Source organism: Sitophilus oryzae, unplaced genomic scaffold (assembly GCF_002938485.1).
Source record: "Sitophilus oryzae breed Bouriz unplaced genomic scaffold, Soryzae_2.0 scaffold_578_pilon_pilon, whole genome shotgun sequence".
NCBI classification, from domain to species: Eukaryota; Metazoa; Arthropoda; class Insecta; order Coleoptera; family Curculionidae; genus Sitophilus; species Sitophilus oryzae.
Genome location: NW_022147171.1, coordinates 2,825,018 through 2,845,940, shown reverse-complemented (window position 1 = coordinate 2,845,940; position 20,923 = coordinate 2,825,018). Strand labels below are relative to the sequence as shown.

General features: G+C 32.8%; 1 protein-coding gene across 5 annotated transcripts in view; it reads left to right on the top strand.

The window, feature by feature from the left end:
• The window catches only part of LOC115887575 (protein croquemort-like), a 155,042-nt gene that overhangs the window by 52,828 nt on the left and 81,291 nt on the right, over nucleotides 1–20,923 (top strand). For 4 of the 5 annotated variants that reach the window (XM_030907039.1, XM_030907038.1, XM_030907036.1 and 1 more), the window contains exon 2: nucleotides 19,179–19,435. In XM_030907039.1, coding sequence (XP_030762899.1) covers nucleotides 19,197–19,435 — 239 coding nt within the window. In that variant the 5' untranslated portion in view covers nucleotides 19,179–19,196. Of the gene's footprint in view, nucleotides 1–7,083; nucleotides 7,133–19,178; nucleotides 19,436–20,923 lie in introns of those variants that run through there. The other variant, XM_030907035.1, reaches the window with a different exon arrangement.

The following is a 20,923-nucleotide window of genomic DNA, read 5'->3' as shown; positions in this document are numbered from 1 at the left end:
TGAATAGTACAAGCGTGTATTGCAGACGTTCAATTAAACAACAATTAGTATAGAAGTTAGAAAGGACATCGTTGTGTATTGTCTACTATAACTAATAATTATACCCTGTCGGCATGAGAGAGAGTCTTGGGTCGGTATTTAGTCAAAAAGTGAATTGGTATGACGATATTGTAAGACGGAGAGAGAAAACAACAATGCGAGTGTTTATGAGATCGTCACAACATAACGCGTCGCCCAGTTTTGATTCTTTTTCACTTAGTTTTTACTACCCCAATCAGCGTTGCAACACAGAAACTTCGCATCTCACAATTTTATAGTTTCGACACTGCATTAGTAAAAACTAAATTACTTAAATATATGACAAAGCCACGATTTTAATATCATTTCATTGCTATCAACATAACCGGTAACTAGGACTGCGAAAAATACAGAGCCAGAAAGTTCTGATTTCTTCCGTACTCAGCGCCGCAGTCGAAATTTTAAAAATCAACTGAAATGCACCAAGCTTAGAACTACCAATAACTTCCTAGTTAAATCCTGCATATAGTTGTAGACCTATTATAAAAACGTTGTTTGCAAGTATATTGTTTCATATATTATTATACAGGGTGTGTCTTAAATAAGTGCAAATATTTTCAGGGGTATTATAGTATATTTCGACCCCAGGAATACGTCTATGAGGTTTTTTCGCAAAAAAAAGTTGAAAATCGTACATTTTCTTTTAAATTTCCCTGAATATTTTTCGAAAACTTTTTAGAACCGTCTGTTCACCGCAAATTTTCCCACGATATAATTTCTTAATCTCTGATATCACCATAGTTACGGCTTTACTCTATGGTTACGGCACTAAAAGGGATGCAAATACAGAAAAATCCGGTGGCTCTCAAATTAAAAAAAAATATTTTCTTTTTAAATTTTCAAACTTAAATAACTCGGTTATTTTGGATTTATCTGAAAAATGGTTAAGATAAATTATGTTTCTTTTATCGAGATCTACCAGCGCTGAAAATATTTGCACTTATTTAAGACTCACCCTGTATAATAATTTAGAAAAAATATAGGGTGGCGCCTCTCATACGACTCGGAGGATCCAAGGAAAACGACAGCTTGTAGCGAAATGAAATTTTATGAGCATATGTAGGTTAATTTAGAGCAATTTTTAAAAATATAGAATTTTAGAGGGTGTTCCCAAAAAAAGTTACACATCAAAGTTGTATGTTTTGTAATGGAACGACAAACACCCTATATATTAATTGATTTTCGGATTCTAGCTGAAAAATAATGGTGGGTGTCATTTCAGAAGTATATGACTAAAATGTAAGGTTTTTGACATATTTAACGTTTTCTAAAAATGAAGAAAAGCCTTTTAAATTTCAATAAAAACTACATAAATTGGAATTTACCTAGTTAGCCTAATATGTAATTAAAATAACTATTGTTCTTTAAATCAAACTAAAACTTGACTCAAAAATGTTATACAGGGTGAGATAAAATTAATACTGAACATTGGTCACCTTTAAAAGCAACTTACTCTTTTATTTTAAACGGAACACCCTGTATATTATTCCGATATTCAACGGGGAATTCATGTCTCTTCAAAATACTATAATGGTTGCTTCGTCATCCTCGTTTTTCTGATTTAGTGTCAGTAGATCTTTATTACTTGATAAAATCTAGGTGGCTATAGATATACAGGGTGTCCGGAAATTAATGCAACAAAATTTGGTCATAGATTCTTGAAAAAAAATATAGGTGACCCGTATTTTTTATTTTTGGCGAATAGCCCCCCTTTTCGGATTGACAGCCCCTGATTATCGCCACTAAATCGAGTTTTTTTTTAATATCTCAGGGCCCTGTTGGACGAAAATCACTAAATTTGATACACGTTGTTTTACCATAAAATTACGTTTTTTGATGCTATTAACTTTTTTTATTTTCATCAGTTGCATCCCTACGATATTTAAACTAAATATTATTGAAGAAAAAAATGGTACGCCACTGTTTTTTTTTTAATAAAAATTATTTTTAAAATCTACATTCAATTTGGAACACTTTGTCTCTTGACATTTTTTTGTACGACGCACCACTTTCGCGTAAAAAATAAAAACCATTTTCATACATGACTAAATCGCTAAAATTTTACCGTATATTTCAATGGCAAAATTTTTAAAACGGCAAACTTAAGTTTAAAATAATTTTTTATTTTCCAAAATCTTGTTTCTACTACCTAAGTGCGAACCAAAATGTCCAAAAACCTAAACTGCCGTTTTTTAAATTTTGCTATGAAAATTTACATTAAAATTTTAGCGATTTGGTCATGTATGAAAATGGTTTTTATTTTTTTAATTGAAAACGGTGCGTCGTAGGAAAATAAAATCAAGAGATCAAATTTGTTCCAAATTTAATGTAGATTTTAAAAATAACTTTTATTTAAAAAAAAACAGTGGCGTACCATTTTTTCTTCAATAATATTCAGTTTAAATACCATAGGGACGCCACTGATGAAAATAAAAAAAGTTAATAGCATCAATGGCATTTTATGGCAAAACAACGTGTACCTAATTTAGTGATTTTCGTCCAACAGGGCCCTGAGATATTAAAAAAAACTCTTTTTAGGGGCGAAATTCAGGGGGCTGTAAATCCGAAAAGGGGGGCCACTCGCCAAAAATAAAAAATACGGGTCACCTATTTTTTTTTCAACAATCTATGACCAAAAATTTTGTTGCATTATTTTCCGGACACCCTGTATAGATAGATAGAGACAGATACCTGACGTTACTTGAGCATATCTGTCAAATTAGTTCACCTTTAACAACTAGTTAGATCATTTTGTATCAGTTAAAATAAGAAAATTGTCAGAAATTTGCCGAAAATTAAAACTTATCCTACTCTTCTTCTTAAAGTGCCTTCTCCATTCAGTGAAGATCGGCAACAACCATGGCACATTCCTCTCTATTTTTAGCTCTTCTCAGCAAAGTGTGTGAGTCCAGGCCTGTCCAATCTCTGATGTTCTTCAGCCAGGAGCATTGCCGTCGTCCGGGTCCGCGCTTTCCCTCAATTTTACCCTCGATGATCAGCTGAAGGAATTCATACTTGCTATGTCTCATGATATGGTCCAAATAGGCTGCTTTCCTCTTTTTATTATGTCGAGGAGTTCTCGGTCCTTGTTCATTTGGTTTAGAACTCGTTCATTCGAGACACGGTCAGTCCATGGTATTCTCAGCATTCTGCGATATACCCACATCTCAAATGCTTCCAACTTATTCATTGCGCTTACTTTGAGTGTCCACGACTCAACCCCGTAGAGAAGTGTGGAAAGTACGTAGCACTTGACGAAGTTGTCTTTTATATGGATGTTGAGACGTTTATCGCACAGTAGGTTCCGCAATTTTAGGAAGTTTGATCTAGCCATCTCAATTCGAGCTCTGATCTCAATGTCTGGGTTTAGGTCTTCACTAATCCAACTGCCCAAATATCTAAACTTTGAGACTCTTGCTATTGGTGTCCCACCTACGACTACCTCCGTTGCCTGTCTTGCATCTCTATTTATCACCATGACTTTTGTTTTGTTTGTATTTATCCTGAGACCCATTGAGTCGCCCACCGAGGACAGTCTATCAAGAAGTCTTTGCAGGCCCTCAGTGGTGTCTGCAATAACGACGGTATCATCAGCATATCTCATGTTGTTAATCAGCCTGCCATTCACTTTTATGCCGTCTTCTGATCCCTCAAGCGCATTTCGAAATATTAGTTCGGAGTACATATTGAAGAGCATAGGGCTCAATACGCATCCTTGCCTAACTCCACGCTTGATAGGCATTGCTGTTGTTTCAGTGTCCTGTAGTTTTACTGTCGCTACTTGTTGTTCGTATAGCTTTTGGATAATTTTCAGGTCTTGGGTATCCAGGCCTCTTCTTTCAAGGTTGCTCAGCAATTCCCTGTGGTTGACGCAGTCGAATGCCTTCGTGTAGTCTATGAAGCATAGGTGTGCCTCCTTTCGTCGATCTCTGCACTTCTGCAAAAGCACCGATAGCGCAAACAGGGCTTCTCTCGTCCCTAGAAACCCGTTGATCTCTGCACTTATCCTACATCGCAGATAATTGATATGATTCTATTAATTGCTGACTGCAGTGTGCAGCTTAAATGCTCCTGATTTATCTAGTTTGGATTTTTTATGGGGATATGTTAAGGACAGTGTTCAAAAAACTTGACCAATTATTATCGACAACATGAGAGAAATAATTCTGTAATAATTAAAATATGTTTTAAACGTGTCTTATCTTAAAAAATCTTTTTATTATTCTATAATATTTTATTTTATTATTAAATTTTACTCCACAGTCTTTTTTTAAATTAATGAAAGATATTTCACAGACACCTAGATTTTATCAATTAATATAGATCTACTGATGCAAAATCATAAAAATGAAAATATCTAGAAAAATCTTCGTCGAAAGGGTAGGCAACCTTAATATTATTTTGAAGATATATGAATTCTCCATTGAATATCGGGAATAATATATTGGGTTATTTCATTTAAAATAACGATGTAACTTGTTTTTAAAAGTGACCATGGTTCAATATAAATTTTGTCTCACCCTGTATAACTTTTATGGTCAAATTTTAATTTGGTTTTATATACAATGTTTATTTTAACTACATATCAGGCTGTACAGGATAAATTACAATTTATGTAGCTGTTATTGAAATTTAAAATGTATTCTTCATTTTCACAAAATGTAAAATATGTCAAAAATTTAACATTTTAGGGATAAATATGCTTCATTAATGAAACTCATCTTTATTTTTTTGTAGAATCCGAAACTCAATTAATATATAGGGTGTTTCATTACAAAAAACCGAACTTTGTTACGTAACTTTTTTGGGACACCCTGTAGAACTGTCAATATTTTTAGAAAACGCTCTGAATTAACCTACATCTGCATATCCCCAAAATTTAATTTCGATATAAATTATTGTTCTCCTTGGAGTCTCCGAGTAGTTTGAGAGGCGCCACCCTGTATAATAATTTAAATAGATAACTGCATGCAGTAGATGAATCAAAATTAAATATTTCATAACTTAAAATTATCAATTACCAGTTGTCCAGATGCCCATTTAATTCTTTATCTAACAAGTAAACATTTCGTTAAGCACGATTAAATAAACAAAATAATCGGTCTCTATACAGGCTGGTCCGAACTGTATTCCGGAAACTTCGGCAACATATTTTGCAAATAAAAATAAGTAAAAAGTTCGTATAAATGTATGTCCTAAAATGCTTAGTTTCGGAGATACAGGGTGTAAAAGTTTCATTTTTATTTCTAATTTTTCCAAATAATTTCGTAAGTAACGTCAATATTTGGATGAAAATTGGTGTTTTTTGACATGAGGAATTTTATTTTGATGTCAATAGGACTCCTATTTGTAGGAGGCGCCACCTACATGTGTTTTAACTGTTTTGAAGAGTAATAACTTTTTGTCGGTTCCTGTATAAAACTACCGAGTACAAAAATATACATTTACGACGTTTTTTACGTGAAAAAGGCTACGAGTAATGGTTTTCGAAATATTTGGAAAAGAAATTATCAATACCTGTCATCATTGACATAAATAATTAAACATATGTTGATTAAATAGTTATTAGACTGAAATTATAAATTTGAAATTTGTTTGTGCCAAATGTTCAACAGAAACTGTTTTATCATCATTTTTGCAGAAAAATTTATGATTAATTTAAAAAAATAAAAATTTCCCAAATTTATTATTTCAGTCAAATAACTATCTACTCAACGTGTTTATTTTCGTCAATAATGACATGTATTTACTATTTCCATTCTAAATATCTTAAGAACGGTTGCTCATAGCGATTTTTACAAAGAGATATTTTTTACGTAAAAAATCACAGAGATGTATATTTTTTCGCTCGGTAATTTTATACAGGTACGGACAAAAAGTTATTACGCTTCATAACAGTTAAAACAGGTAGGTGGCGCTCTCTACTAGAAGGAGTCATATTGACATCAAAATCAAATTTCTCATGTCAAAAAACTCCCAGGCACCAATTTTCATGTCCTAAAATGCTGAGTTTCGGAAATACAGGGCGTAGAAATTTCATTTTTATTTCGATTTTTTCCGGGAGTTTTTTGACATAAGAAATTTGATTTTGATGTCAATATGATTCTCATTTGTAGAGGGCGCCACCTACATGTGTTTTAACTGTTTTGAAGTGCAATAACTTTTCGTCCGTACCTATATAAAAGTGCTGAATGAAAAAATATACATTTCCATAACTTTTTGCGTAAAAAATATCTCTTGGTAAAAATCGCTACGAGTAACCGTCCTCAAGATATTTAGAATGAAAATAGTCAATACATGTCATTATTGACAAAAATTAAACACGTTCAGTAGATAGGTATAGTTATTTGACTGAAATAATAAATTCTGGAAATTTTTATTTTTATATTAATCATAATTTTTTCTGCCAAGAAATGATGATAATAGAGTTTCTGTTGAACTTTTGGCACAAAAAGATTTCAAATTTATGATTTGTCTAATAACTATTTAGTCAACATGTTTAATTTATGTCAATGATGACAGGTATTGATAATTTCGATTCCAAATATCTCGAGAGCCATTACTCGTAGCGATTTTACCCAAAAGACATTTTTTACGCAGAAAATGTCGTAAATGTATATTTTTTACTCAGTAATTTTGTACAGGTACGGACTAAAAGTTATTACTCTTCAAGCCGGTTAAAAATATGTAGTAGTGGTGCCCTCTAGAAGTAGGAGTCATATTGACATCAAAATCAAATTTCTCATGTCAAAAAAACCCCAGACACCAATTTTCATCCAAATATTGATGTTACTTCATAAATTATTTGGAAAAAATCGAAATAAAAATGAAACTTCTACACCCTGTATCTCCGAAACTAAGCTTTTTAGGACATAAATTTATATAAACTTTTTTACATATTTTTATTTGCAGAATATGCTTTCAAAGTTTCCGGAATACAGTTCGGACCACCCTGTATATGTTTGCATTAATTAAAATGTATGTACTTTAATTGTAATATGCAATCTGTAAATTAATGTGTTTATAGTGATCCCAGTGAATGTTACGTGATATCGTAAGTAATACATTTAAAAAAATTACCAAGAATGAAGTGTGTTATTCTACTTTCTATATTTATTCTAAATTTTCATTATGATAGTAATCCGAGAAATTAACATACCTACTTTTAATACCTAAATAACAAAAAATGATTGACAAACCAACAGCGGTATACAGAGTGGTGACAATTTCGATGCTCAACATTGGCATCTCAGAAACTACGAGAGTTACGGATTCGGTTAAATGGGACATAAGTTGTGTAATTAGAAATTTGAAAAACACCTATGAAGTAAACCCCGGTATCTTGATTAGTTTCGGATTTATGTCAAAAAAAATTAAAATAATCCGTTTATTTTAAATGACAATATCTTCAGAACTATTGTATCTATTGCAACGTAAGTTGGTAGTTTTATATTTTTGACGTCGGCCAATTAAATGCCGTTTTCAGAAAATGTTTAAGCTTTAATTTATAAGGTGTTACTTTTAACTACACTGTATAATACACATACGAAATTCAGTATTTTTAATATTAGGAGCAATTATTAATAAACGCAGTCAATTAATGTAGTTCGAATACCGGAATCATATAAATTGTTCCTCTTTGACAAATATTTAAAAACAGTTTTTTTATTTTTTAATGCAATAAGTGAACTGTATCGACAATATTAATATCTGAATTTTTGAAAATTTGTTACTTTAAAAATACTAATAGTGATCTAAATGATAAGAAAATGCATTTTTTACTAAAACTTGAAGAGATCGGTAAAAAATTGTATAAAAAAATTTGGCAGACAATTAAATTGTGCATCTGATTTACTTAAAATATACAGGGCATTCCATTTAAATTAGACAAGTTTTTGCCGTTTAAAGCTAGTAATTATTTAATATAAATTTTTAGTCACTCTGTATGAGGTAGTATAGTTTTAATTATTGCAACAGAAAATTTAGCAAATAAAAAAATTCCATTTCAATATTTGGTTTAAAAAACTTAAATACGCCTATTGAAATGAAGCTTTAAAATTGCTATTATAGGTATTTGCGTTAATTATCATAATTACGTTACTATAAAAAACGTAAATATTTCAAAAACGGTAAGATTAAAGAGCGGTAAACCTTAATAAAATTTGCCTTTATTTTAATTATAGAAACAAAAATGTAATAATATACAGGGTGTTCCATTAAATAAATACAACTTTGATGTTTTTTTTTATTTATTTGGGACACTCTGTACCTTTAGAAGATAATTTTATATTGTAGCTTTAGTAGTCCTCCAACGATCCCATCACTCACAATTTCTAAAAATCTAATCGTGTGGTTACAATACTCCGTGTCGAATGAGATGAATAGCCTGCATAGTTGAGGCTTTGTTTTAATATAGTTTAGCGAACTGTTAATAATATATGTATTTGCCCTTAAATAACAGAAATTCCCTAATTGGCTGACTAATACAATTTTTCATCTTGTTTTTAGAGAAATGTCAAAAAGAATTGAACAATTTTGGTTAGGTAACGTTGGGACGTTTCGTTGTCTACACGCACGGTCGCTCTTTGGTGCCGGGTGCAAATACAAATTAGTTATAAGGCGAAATTCGTCTTTGCTGTCGATACCAAATTTTAATATTTCAAATAATTTGTGGTGTTGCACCCTATCCAACGCCTTCTCGAAGTTGATAAAACAAGCGTAGACATAGCAGTTTACGGCTCTGGCCCTCTGTATCAGGACCTGTATAGAAAATAGGGCTTCTCGCGTTCCCATTCCACTTTTTTGTTTTCAAGCTTTGAAACAGTTTTCAAGCTTTTTTCACAACAGGGTGGCCCGTCGAAAACGTTCCGGAAGGCATAACGGCCAGGGTATTCTTTTTTTCAAAAAATCGTCAATTTTGTTTGTGAGGCGGACAACGTTTGCCCCAAAAATGATTGCAAAATCTTCAACCCTCTAAGCGGGGGTGTCATCCCCCAATTTTTTTCAAATGGGAAGGGGGGTCAAGTGGCGCCGCAATGAAAAGAGCTTTCTATTCTCTATATTTCCCCGCCTCGTTTTTGAAAATCGGTCTAGTCATTGAGGAAATATGAAGGATTGAAATTTGAAAAGTTTATTTAAACATTTATCAGAGTAAATGATAAGGATAAATTCCTTCGATCAATTTGAGTTTTTTTCTTATTATTTCTAGATGTTTACGCATTTTTTCACTTGCCACAGGGTTGAACTATCAGGTGCGGTAGTTGCTAGATAGCTGTTCTGTGACTTGTGCGTTGAAGTTCTTCTCAATATCGTTGACTGACTCACAATAGAATTTCCAAAAATACCAGCCCACACGTTCAATTTCTAAGGGTTTTGTGTGTGCACCTCGTGAAAAACCCTGGGGTTGTTTTCAGCCCAGTACCGACAGTTGTGCCGATTAATTACACCGTTCAAAAAGAAAGTACACTCATCCAAAAAACACACATTAAATAGGAAATTATTATGATTCGCCACTCGTTCACTGATAGTTTCACAAAATTGCAAGCGACGATCAAAATCGTCTTAGTTGAGTTCTTGTACCAACTGAATTTTGTATGGGTAGAACTTGCGCTTTATTAATATCCTTTGGATACTTGTACGATTCACGCCGGTCTCATTGGCTAATTTTCTTGTACTCACCGTACTATCCATGGCAACTTGGCCCAATACGAATACCTTCATAGCTTCATTTACTACAGGATTTTCCCTCTGCCTCTTTTTATTCATAACGGAACCAGTTTCGCGAAATTCTGCTACTAACTTGCGAACAATTTTGCTATAAATGTGGTTGTCAGGATGGCGTTCATTGAATATTTGCGCAACCCGATTGCCACATTCATTATTTTTAAAATAAAGTTCGATTATTTCCACTTTTTCTGCAAGTGATTATACTAATAATTGTTAAAAACTTTAACGATATTGAGAAGAACTTGCAAGCCACAAAACAGCTATCTAGCAATTACCGCACCTGATCGTTCAACCTTGTGGCAAGTGAAAAAATGCGTAAACATCTAGAAATAACAAGAAAAGACAGCAAATTGGTCGCAGGAATTTATCCTTATCATTTACTCTGATAAATGTTTAAATAAACTTTTCAAATTTTAATCCTTCATATTTCCTCAATGACTCGACCGATTTTCAAAAACGAGGCGGGGAAATATAGAGAATAGAAAGCTCTTTTCATTGCGGCGCCACTCCCCCCTTCCCATTTGAAAAAAATTGGGGGATGACACCCCCGCTTAGAGGGTTGAAGATTTTGCAATCATTTTTGGGGCAAAAGTTGTCCCCCTCTCAAACAAAATTGACGTGTTTTTGAATTTTCTGAAAAAAAAAACCCTGGCCGTTATGCCTTGCGGAACGATGGGCCACCCTGTATATGCGAGAGTGGATGATGTTAAGTAGGATTTTCAATGCATGGCTAAATTAGGTTCGGTTAACCAAATAAAGCTTATAATTCAGGTAGTCAGAGCACCTAGTAGCATTTGCTCTCTTAGGAAGGGGAATAAACGTGGAAACCAGCCAGTCTATAGGCAATTCTCCTGTTTCGTATATTTTATTGAGTAGCTTTGTCAGAAGTTTAAGTTTGGTGTCTTCCAACAGTTTTACTATTTCTGCTAGAACATTGTCTGGTCCGGTTGCTTTGTTATTTTTTAGCCGTGTTATTGCGTGCCTTACCTCATCTAGTGTTATTTCTAGACCTGAATCAGCATGGATAATGGTATGGATAATGGTTTCCGCCTGCTGCTCCTCTTCGAACGGCTCTCCCATGTATTCTCTCCACCTTTCCAGTATTCCTTCATTGTCAGTTATAAGACCACCTTGTTTATCCAATACCAAGTTACTGCTGCGTAAGCTAGTCTGCCATGGTCTTCATTTTCTTGGGCAGGTTGAAGGTGTCATGCTTTTGTTCCAAGGCTTCAATCTTCCTACATTCGATTTGTAACCATTTTTGACTGACCACTTTGCTCCTTTTGTATTTTTATTGTTTATTTCCTTGTACGTTCCTTCGTTCTTAATGGTGTCATGTTTTTGTTCCAAGGCTTCAATCTTCTTGCATTCGATCTGTTACCATTTTTTCTTTGCTCCTTTTGTCTTTTTGTTGTTTATTTCCTTGTACGTTCCTTCGTTCTTATTCCTGTGTTTTCGTCGTTCCTCCATAAAGAATGCCTAAACGTTGAGTTGCCCAACTTTTAAATCACCCATACACTTGGCAAAATTTTGATCAAACTTTTTATTAACAGGTGTACACTGTTCGAAAAACAAGCGACGTACCGCCAAAAAACCGGCTGGCAACTAAAATATTGCACAACAAATCGCAACTCATAGATACACAACATACATAACGCGTTGCGCAAACAGCCCCGTTGCATAAAAGAACTTAAACATTCTTGAAACTTATCAAACAATTGCGCAACGCATTAAACAGGGTCACACATTGACAACCTGTGTTGCGCAACAGCCTGTGTTGCGCAATTTGTTTGATAATGTATGGGCCGCTTAAGATCCAATATTTCTTCTGTCATCCATTGCTGTTTTTCTGTTCCTTTTTCAGGTTTGAGTATATTATATTATCTGCTACAAGGTTTCAGACATTTTTTATTTTGCTCCAGGTATCTTCTACATCCATGTCTTCATAATTTAGGTCGAGAGATATGATGTTGATATTGTTGTTTAGTTCTTCTTTAACTTCCATTGTTGTGATGTTGTCCTTTAGCCTCTGGATGTCTAGGCGTCTTTGAGGGTTTCTTTTGCGAGTTTTCTTCAACCGTATCTCGATTTTCTAGTTTATCTATCATGTATCATTATATCATGAGTCTTATCTCTCATGTCTCATTCCCATGCAGCCCAACATTTTCCACAACATTGCCCATGTTAAAACAAAGTTAAAAAATTATTCACGTTATTACACAGAACGTTTGCCAACCTTAACATTGAAATCCCCTAACAGGATATTGACTTCTTGTTTTTTTTGTGTATTTCAAGGCTGTCCGTAGTTGTTTGTAAAATATTTCGATTTCCTGATCTGAGCTTTCTCTTTTTATAAAAAAAACTATCAAAACTAAAATTTCACAAATTGTCAAGGTTTTGTGAAGTTTCGTGAAACTGCACAATTTACCAAATTTACCTTATAAAACAGAGATGACTCGACGTACCTATGATGTACAAGATTTATTAAAAATACTCACAATTCTAACTATAAAATTAATTAAATACAGACAATAATTCTTTATATATATGTATATTTTCCATAATAATAACAAAAATATTTAAATTATATTCCTGCGCATTAACTCATTATAACGTCCCGCCACGATTCTCACTATAACGTCCCGCCACCGTCACGTCCAGCCGCGCCGTCTTGACCGATAACATGAAGTAAATGGGAGATGGACGTTGCCACGACGGGATAGCGACGTTACGGGTAGTGCGAATATGTTCATTATTGGCCATTTAAAAATATTTAATGTGCCGATGGCGAGACTTCATACTGAGAATCGCGCCTTAATCGAAAAGGTTTGTATTTAATGATTTTTTTTGTATTTAAGTTTCTGCATAATGTTGTTTTCTAGTAAAAATCATGAACAATAGAATCCTCTATTTATGTTTACTTCTTGTCTGAGTTCAAGTCTCTCAGTTTGTTTGCCTTCAAGTCCATTTACTCGTGCTCAAAAATCGACAGGAATAAAAGTCGCTCTAGCGACTGAGACAAAGCGAAATTGGACGAGATCACTACAGATAAATAAAGATAAAATTGACATATTATATGATATAAATTGACTCCACACCTATCGTTTTCTGTCTCTACTTTTGTTCATTTTGATTAAACAGTGAATAGAAACTCAGTTTCCAATAGAGATTTGAAGAAATAAAGAACGAGCAAGTGATAATATTAATTATTGTAATCATTCATCTCGAATAGATGGTATTTTTACAGACATTCGATGTTTACGAGATGAACGAATGATGTCTAGACTAGGCCAGAAATGGTGAATGGTGATATTATTTGATCGTATAAAGTGCAAAGTAAAAATATCATTATACACTCAATTATACAGGGTGGTCATTATATTCGGATAATTTCAGCAGCATATTCTGTATTTTTTTAAATTATTAATCATATTTTTACAAGTAAAAAATATAAATGTACTATGTCATAAAATGCTTCGTTTTAGAGATACCGGGTATAAAAGTTCTATTTTTATTTCGATTTTTCCAAATTATTCCCGAACCAACATCTATATTTGGATGAAAATTGGTATTTAGGTGTTGCTTACCTACATATTTTTAGTACTGAAAATACTTCTGGCCGCATTTATATCGGACCCGTCTTTGAAAAAACGACATGCTAGATGCGACGGCCCGAGTTCAATAACCTGCCTAATTAACTTGTCAACATGTAAGTCGATAATTTAGCTGGCGGCGTTGATCATCGAATAAAGCAAGGACGTCCGGGGCCGAAATGAGGTCTTATCAGTGGGACATAATATAAAAAAGAATATGCGTCAAGGCATATGAGTTGTTAGGTACAGTTTAGCTATTTTAATCTAAATATTTCCGTGTGAGAAGCAAGGGGCAAATTATACATGAAAGAGCGGAATCACATAAATAATAAATTTAGACTAATGCAATATTTTTCTTGGCGCCTAGGATAGGTAAATGCATTATAGGGAATAATTAATTAAATCATTAAGTTCCAAAACATAATAACTCCGGTCTCATCGGGTCTGCTGATATATTTTGCTAAAATTTAGGCTATTAAGACCTATATTTTTTATGATTATTATTCTTTTAATTAACAGCTTAGGACAAAGAAATAGCTTGCATGGTTTCCACCGCCAACAGGCGTAAAAACAAATGAATCCAATGCGTTGCCAAATATTTATTGGGATAAGTTTTTATCGTTTGAATATTGTTGTAAATAATAATTTAATAAGTGCTAACTTATCAAAGTTCACAATACGGAGAAATTTCAACAAAATCAGCCAACGGATCTTTGAGATATTAATAAAAAAGGTCTTATTAGAAAACACCTTGACACCCTGTATCTTTAAACTTATACATTTCCGGACACATATTTATATGAACTTTTTACCTTAAAAACACTCAAAGAATCACCTCCTGAAGTTTGTTCAGATACTTAATTAACACCCTGTATTTAAAAATGGCTAGCTAGTGATTTAGTAAGCTATGTTTATTGTAATGGGGAAAAATACATAATGTTCTATATTAATTGGACATACTGAATGTAAACTAGGTATAGTTGCTGCAATGGATAATATATTTTTCTGCTTATTTTCATCATAATAAAATCCTAACCAAACCTATATTATGGGCACCTATGTATCTTAAATCTTATAATGATGTTTAAAAATACATAGGTACAAAATATGAGTAGTGGTTGTGACGGTTTTTATTAGGTATGATGAAAAGAAGCTGTAAACTAAATTATCGTTGGAGCCAACTATATTTTAATTTATTTTTATCTACAGTAACTATGCATGGTAGGGGTTCAAAATATGCCTATACTGTGAGGCAACTCAATTCGAGTATAAATTAACACTTACATTCCAAGTATCTTCTTGGTCTACCGGCACCCCGTTCACCCTTTTTCGATCACTTCTATAAAAAATATTATGATATATAATTTTCAATTTTTATTGTAAAAATTGGTGAAAAGCAATTTTTTTGTACGGCGAATATAAATTTATGGACCATCCATAAATTTACACCTTAAGTTCGAACATTGGTTAAACCTAGGAATACCTAGGTAATAGCCCGAAATATGCAAAAGAGGGAGTGAGTTTAGGTTCGAATTAGGTTTTAGTTGGTTTTGCAGTAATAAAAATATAGACCTAATCTAAACTGACTCCTTTTTTTGCATATTTCGCGATAGTGTCGTGACCGTGATCGTGACCATTCACGAATCCGCACACGGTCATCTCCATCATTAATATTTTCCTCACGAATCCGCACACGGTCATCTTCATCATTAATATTTTCCTCACTGAAATCTTCACTTTTACAAAACGCTATCACGATAAAAATCAAATATCAAAATTATTTAACGTTGCGAATGGTTCACTTGTTCACTATACGTACCTATCTGGAATATATTTGTGAATGGCGATTAGCAATACGTTTACGTTAGACTGCCGGAGTGCTGACGTCACGAATGTCAAATTGCTTTCCAAACAAGGTTTAGTTCTTTTATATTTCTATTGAGCTCTTCCAAATGACATCACAAGTTAATATAAAATGTAAAAAAAAACAGGTGATTGCCGACAACCGCCGACTTGTGTCTCGTATTTTCAATACGCTTATGATGGTTGCGCATGTTGCAAAATCTGTGAATTTTAAATTGTTTTTCATCTGTACCTGTATAAAACAACTGAGTGAAAAAATGAACACTTCCGCCGTTTTTTTTTAAGTAAGAAATGCTTCTATGTAAAAATCGCTACGACTAACCGTTCGTTCTCAAGATAGCTGGAATAAAATAATTTATCAATACATGTAATTATTGACAAAAATGTTGACGAGTTATTTGTCTGAAATTAAAAATCTGCAATGTGATTCTAAGTGATTGCAAGCACATGGAGCTATACTATTTTTCACTTTTTTTTACTGATGAAAATATCGTTACTATATTCATAAAAGCTAAGCTATATCTTTACAACAAATTACGAATAATCCAACTGTATTCACATAATAGCCAGATTCGTAAAATAGCCAGTAATTTATGGCCTATTACTATAAAAGCTTTTTAACTTAAGAGCACGAATACAAATTTTGTCAAACATTTAAGTGCTATCATAAAATATTATTAAAAACTCTTTCGTGCAGCTTAGCTCCTGGGAAAACTAAACCGATGTCGATAAAACGTCGCTGCAATGAGAGAAGCTACGTAATGCGTTTTCAGAGTGCTCTAACAATTATTTACTTAATGAGATCAAGTTAAGTTACTAATTAATCGACCTCATTAACAAATGTTTTCACAGTTCATTAAAACTGTTTCTATATGTATTTATAATCATGTTTAGTCAAAGACTTTACAAGTGCCAGTTTTTAATAACTCTGGAGAAATATCAACATATACGGGGTGTTTTTCAAAACTGTTCACTTTTTATCAAAATAAAAAAAGGAGGTTTGGTATTATGTTAGTATATGACATAACTCAGGATTAAGTGACGCATGCAATTAGTTTCTTTCACTTCTTATTTCACTGGAAATTACTACAACTTTTGATTCTGAAACAGCACCTTCAGTATTTTTTTATTTTATTATTTAGAAAATGACATTCCGAATAGAATGACATATCATATGTCAACTTTTAACATTTGGCACTTAAAAATTAGTATTCTAAATTTTAATCTAGAGTGGCATGACTGTGAAAACTACATGTTGTTTTAATAATGTCTCTACAACTTTTCAATCCAGTAACCGAGGGGTGTCTCACTCGGGTAAAAAATGTACACGTACTGCCAAAATATCCTTCCACTGCTAAGCGACTGCCAATGACTATGAAGAAGACTGCCTATGACTGCCATGTAATTATTATAGGAGACTGTCATAAGACTGCCAGTGACTGCCAGCGACTGCCAAGAAAATGTACATGTAATTCCAATAGTGAGACACCCCTCGCCAGTAGCCTTCGAAAATATACAGGGTGCCCCAATATTCGGTGGACATAAAACTACTACGTATTTTTGGAATTAAAATAAGTTCATTGGACACAATTTACGTCTATACAAAAGTCCTTTAAAAAAATGAACACATTTTTTCAGATATTTTAAGAACCGTTATTCCGGTTTGAATGAGATTTTGGGTGTTTATATTTTGCTAAGTGCTTTAACATTTGACTTTCGCAAACATACGAAAAGTACTGGAATGATGAAAACTACCCCCACCCCTACATAAATTTTTGTATAAATATTTTCCAACACCACCGACGACAGATTTTTTTTTCGTAAATGTTCCTTCTAGTATTTACTATATTTTTTGTATCCTGTAAAAATAAACGCCATCGCGCATACTTTTTGAGGATAAAAATATTGAATATATTTATTCATGAATACTACATGAAACAAAACAAGTAATAAATTTATATTGAGTTACTTATAAGGTCATCAGTTTAAAAACTAAACGCTTGTTTATTACATTCTCCGTTCCATAAAATTAGGTACCATACAGTCTGATTACATTTTCGTACATTTTGTATTAAATTATTTTTTTTTTAATCTGCCCGCCAAGTCGAGCACAGCCGTACCATCATTTTCTCGAAGGTTTTAGCGGCACTTTTGACCACCCTGTAACTTCGTTGTGGATAAAGCAAGAATATTAATTTTCACTACACTAGAAGATATACAATAGCTGGCTAGGTTACCAAAATATCTAGTAATTATCCCTCATAGTTTATGAATTATCGCTTGTCAAATTTCTTTAATTTCTACATTGACTCATTGACAGATCATCAAAATTCTAAGATACTTCTAGATGTGTCACAAACTCCAAATTTAGAATTTTAGGTAGCTTTAAGCTTATAACCAAAGGAAAAAGTAAAAATCTCGAAATATCCTTATGGATTAAAAGTTAGCTGTCTAGCCGCTACCGGTAACTGACTTTCCAGTTGAGAAAAAGGTAGAAAACTAGAATCGGAGCGGTCTCTTCTGATTTTATTTATATATCAATGTACCAACAATAATTCAAGGATTATGATTTTTTTCTAGTCAGATTTTAACTTGTAATGAAGTCCCTATTTATTTTTTTAGTTTAATATGTTAAATGCTAGGCTTGAATATATATAGAGCAAAGCTTGATAGCGCGGCGCGAAAGTATTCCACAAGTACACCGGGAGACCCGAATTCGAGGCTGCCTCGGGGCATAATTCTTTTTTAATTTAATTTTCATTAATATTCTGATTGTAAAATATTAAATACATATCTTAAACAATAATTCAAGGATTATCAATTTTTTCTAGTCAAGCACTTGTTTAAAAAAAAATATTTCTATACAGAACTACTAAAGACACCTGCTACATCTATCTAAAATATTATCGGCGTTACAGTGTTTACTTTGTTATTTTAAATAGAAGTATATTATTACATTTTTGAGAGAAAACTACTCTCATATTCTCTTATAGTTTTCGAGATAAAAAATAAAATATGTGTAAAATTGACAAATATGTTTTAATAATTTTGAATAAGCATTGGTAAAATCATGAATTGAACATTTTTAAAGTTGATATTTGAGTTGTAACGAAAGTCGGAAACACAAGTAGTTAGAAAACTAGAATTAATTCAACTGATATTATCTGACTTAATTAATTATACGATAATTCAAAGTTTATGAATTATAGTCAAACTTCTTTAATATTATTTTGAATGACCCGAAAAAAAAAATAAAATTAGAACCTAGAAAAAGAAATAAGATCCCATCAAAAACATAGAATGTAAAAAAATGTCAAGTCTCGCAAGACAATTCCTCCGCTATAAAAAGTTGTGAGATTTTATGTAAAACCAAGTCAGTTTATTTTATTTAGTCTCTCTTTAAGCACCTATTCAATAATTTTGTTATAAATTGTTAGTATCAATATTAGTCATCTTTATTTCTATAATAATTATAATGACTTGGCAATTGCATGATATGATATTCAATAGTAATTAAATAGTAGATTATTCTTTTTTATAATTATGGTACCGTGCATGCAATTGCCAAGTCATTATAATTATTATAGAAATAAAGATGGCTAATATTGATACTAAGAATTTATAACAAAATTGTATGTTGAATAGGTGCTTAAAGAGAGACTAAATAAAATAAATTGACTTGGTTTTACATGAGATCTCACAAGTTTTTATAGCGGAGGAATGGTATTGCATTTTTTACATTCTATGTTTTTGATGGGATTTATTTAACTGTAAATGTTTATGGCCCACTTTTCAAAATCAAAATCTAGTATCAAATAATGAAAAAGTTTCTTTCAAAATTAAATCAACAAAAATTATCACATTTTGACCATTCAATATAACATACATAATTAAAAAAAACTTATTTTCTTATTTTAGGTGCAGCCCGATTCAAGGATGTACTACAAGAAATCGCTAAGAAGATGTTTGTGCTTATGTGGAACATCAATTTTTTTAGTAGTGTTTGGAATAGTAATTATTTCTATTCGGACTATTGTTTTTAATTACATTTTAAGTATGTTGGCCACTATGCAGCCAAATTCTATAACATATAATTTATGGAAAGAAAATCCGGTGCCATTGACTTTGAAGCTATATCTATTTAATTGGACAAATGCTCACGATTTAAACAATCAGTAAGTTAAAAATTAATTGTATAGTAATAATGTGAAGTTCATTATATTTTACTCATATTGCAAATGAATACAAATCAATATAGATATTTGGTTACTTAAATAATATTAATTTAAAGAAATAATATACGGATGATATTATACCGGGTGCGTCTCAAAATTGGCTCACTCCTACTTTTTTATTTTTTCAGATAACAAATCGAGATTTGGTATTTTAGTATCTGACATAAATTAGGATTGATTGACTTGTTCAATTATTGTTTTTTGTCACTTCCTGTTTCACCGGAAATGACTACAACTTTTGATATTCAAAATGACACTCGGTATTTTTTTACTTTTTTCGATAGAAAATGACACTCTGAATAGAAATGACATATCATATGTCAACTTTTGACATTTTTGCACCCCCTCCCCTCAATTCGAAAGACTAAAGTGTATAAAGTCTAATCATTGTAGATTGGACTTAATATTAATAGAATTTTTGGAAGTTTTCTGGATTTAATATCCAGATTTCGGCGATAAACATTAACCAGGATGCCGGTTTGGAAACCCCCTACTCAAGTGTCCTTCGGAAAAGGAACTTAGGTGGTACTCAAGTGGTACTCAAGTGGTACTCAAGTGGTACTCAAGTCAAGTGGAAATCGACATTTTCATAAGCATAGATAACAGTGCTAATTCATAAGTGTAGGTATATAGGTCGCAAGCGACCAAGCTGCGACCGCTTGGTCGTTGCGACCTGGTCGTCACTGCGTTTGAGCCCATAATACGCGTTGTATCATTTGAATTAATGGTCGCGTATCGGCCCTTGAAAAAGCTAACTGCGAGAGTATTGAAGTCATGTTACAAAATCCCGCTTAAGATGGGCTGGTCACGTATGCAGAATGCAAGAAAACCGCATACCAAGATCTCTGCTTTACGGTGAGCTTGTAGACGGTAAGAGGAGGCCGGGTGGACAACTTAAAAGGTACAAAGACATTTTCCACGAAAACTCAAAGGGGATTAACATGCAGAATCATTGGGAAGAAGCAGTTCACAATACAACTCAATGAAGAAGAATTGTAAACTCAGTTAACAGCGACAACCAAAAAGTAAAGAGACAACAAAGCAATGAGATTTATATATAGCTTTATCTATAGATAAAGCAATAATTTTTATGAAACTTATGAATTAGCTCTCTTACCTATACTTATGAAAGTGTCCTGCATCGTCGACGCAGGACGATTTCATAAGAAAACGTTTTTTGAATCAAAAAGGTCTCCATTCGCTGGGCGATTTTGTAGCAACCAAGTTGACCGATAAAATTGCTTCTAAATTTTTGGAAATTTGGTTGCTTGGAACGGAGCATTTATAAGGCGACATTCAAGCAATTTGTTGATGTTGTACGAGGATCGCCCAATCAGTGGACGTCGGCAACCAAGTTGCTTAACTATTTTTATTATTTAATACGTGAATAGAAGAGTGTCGGAAATTCTCGATTCATTTCCAGAAAAA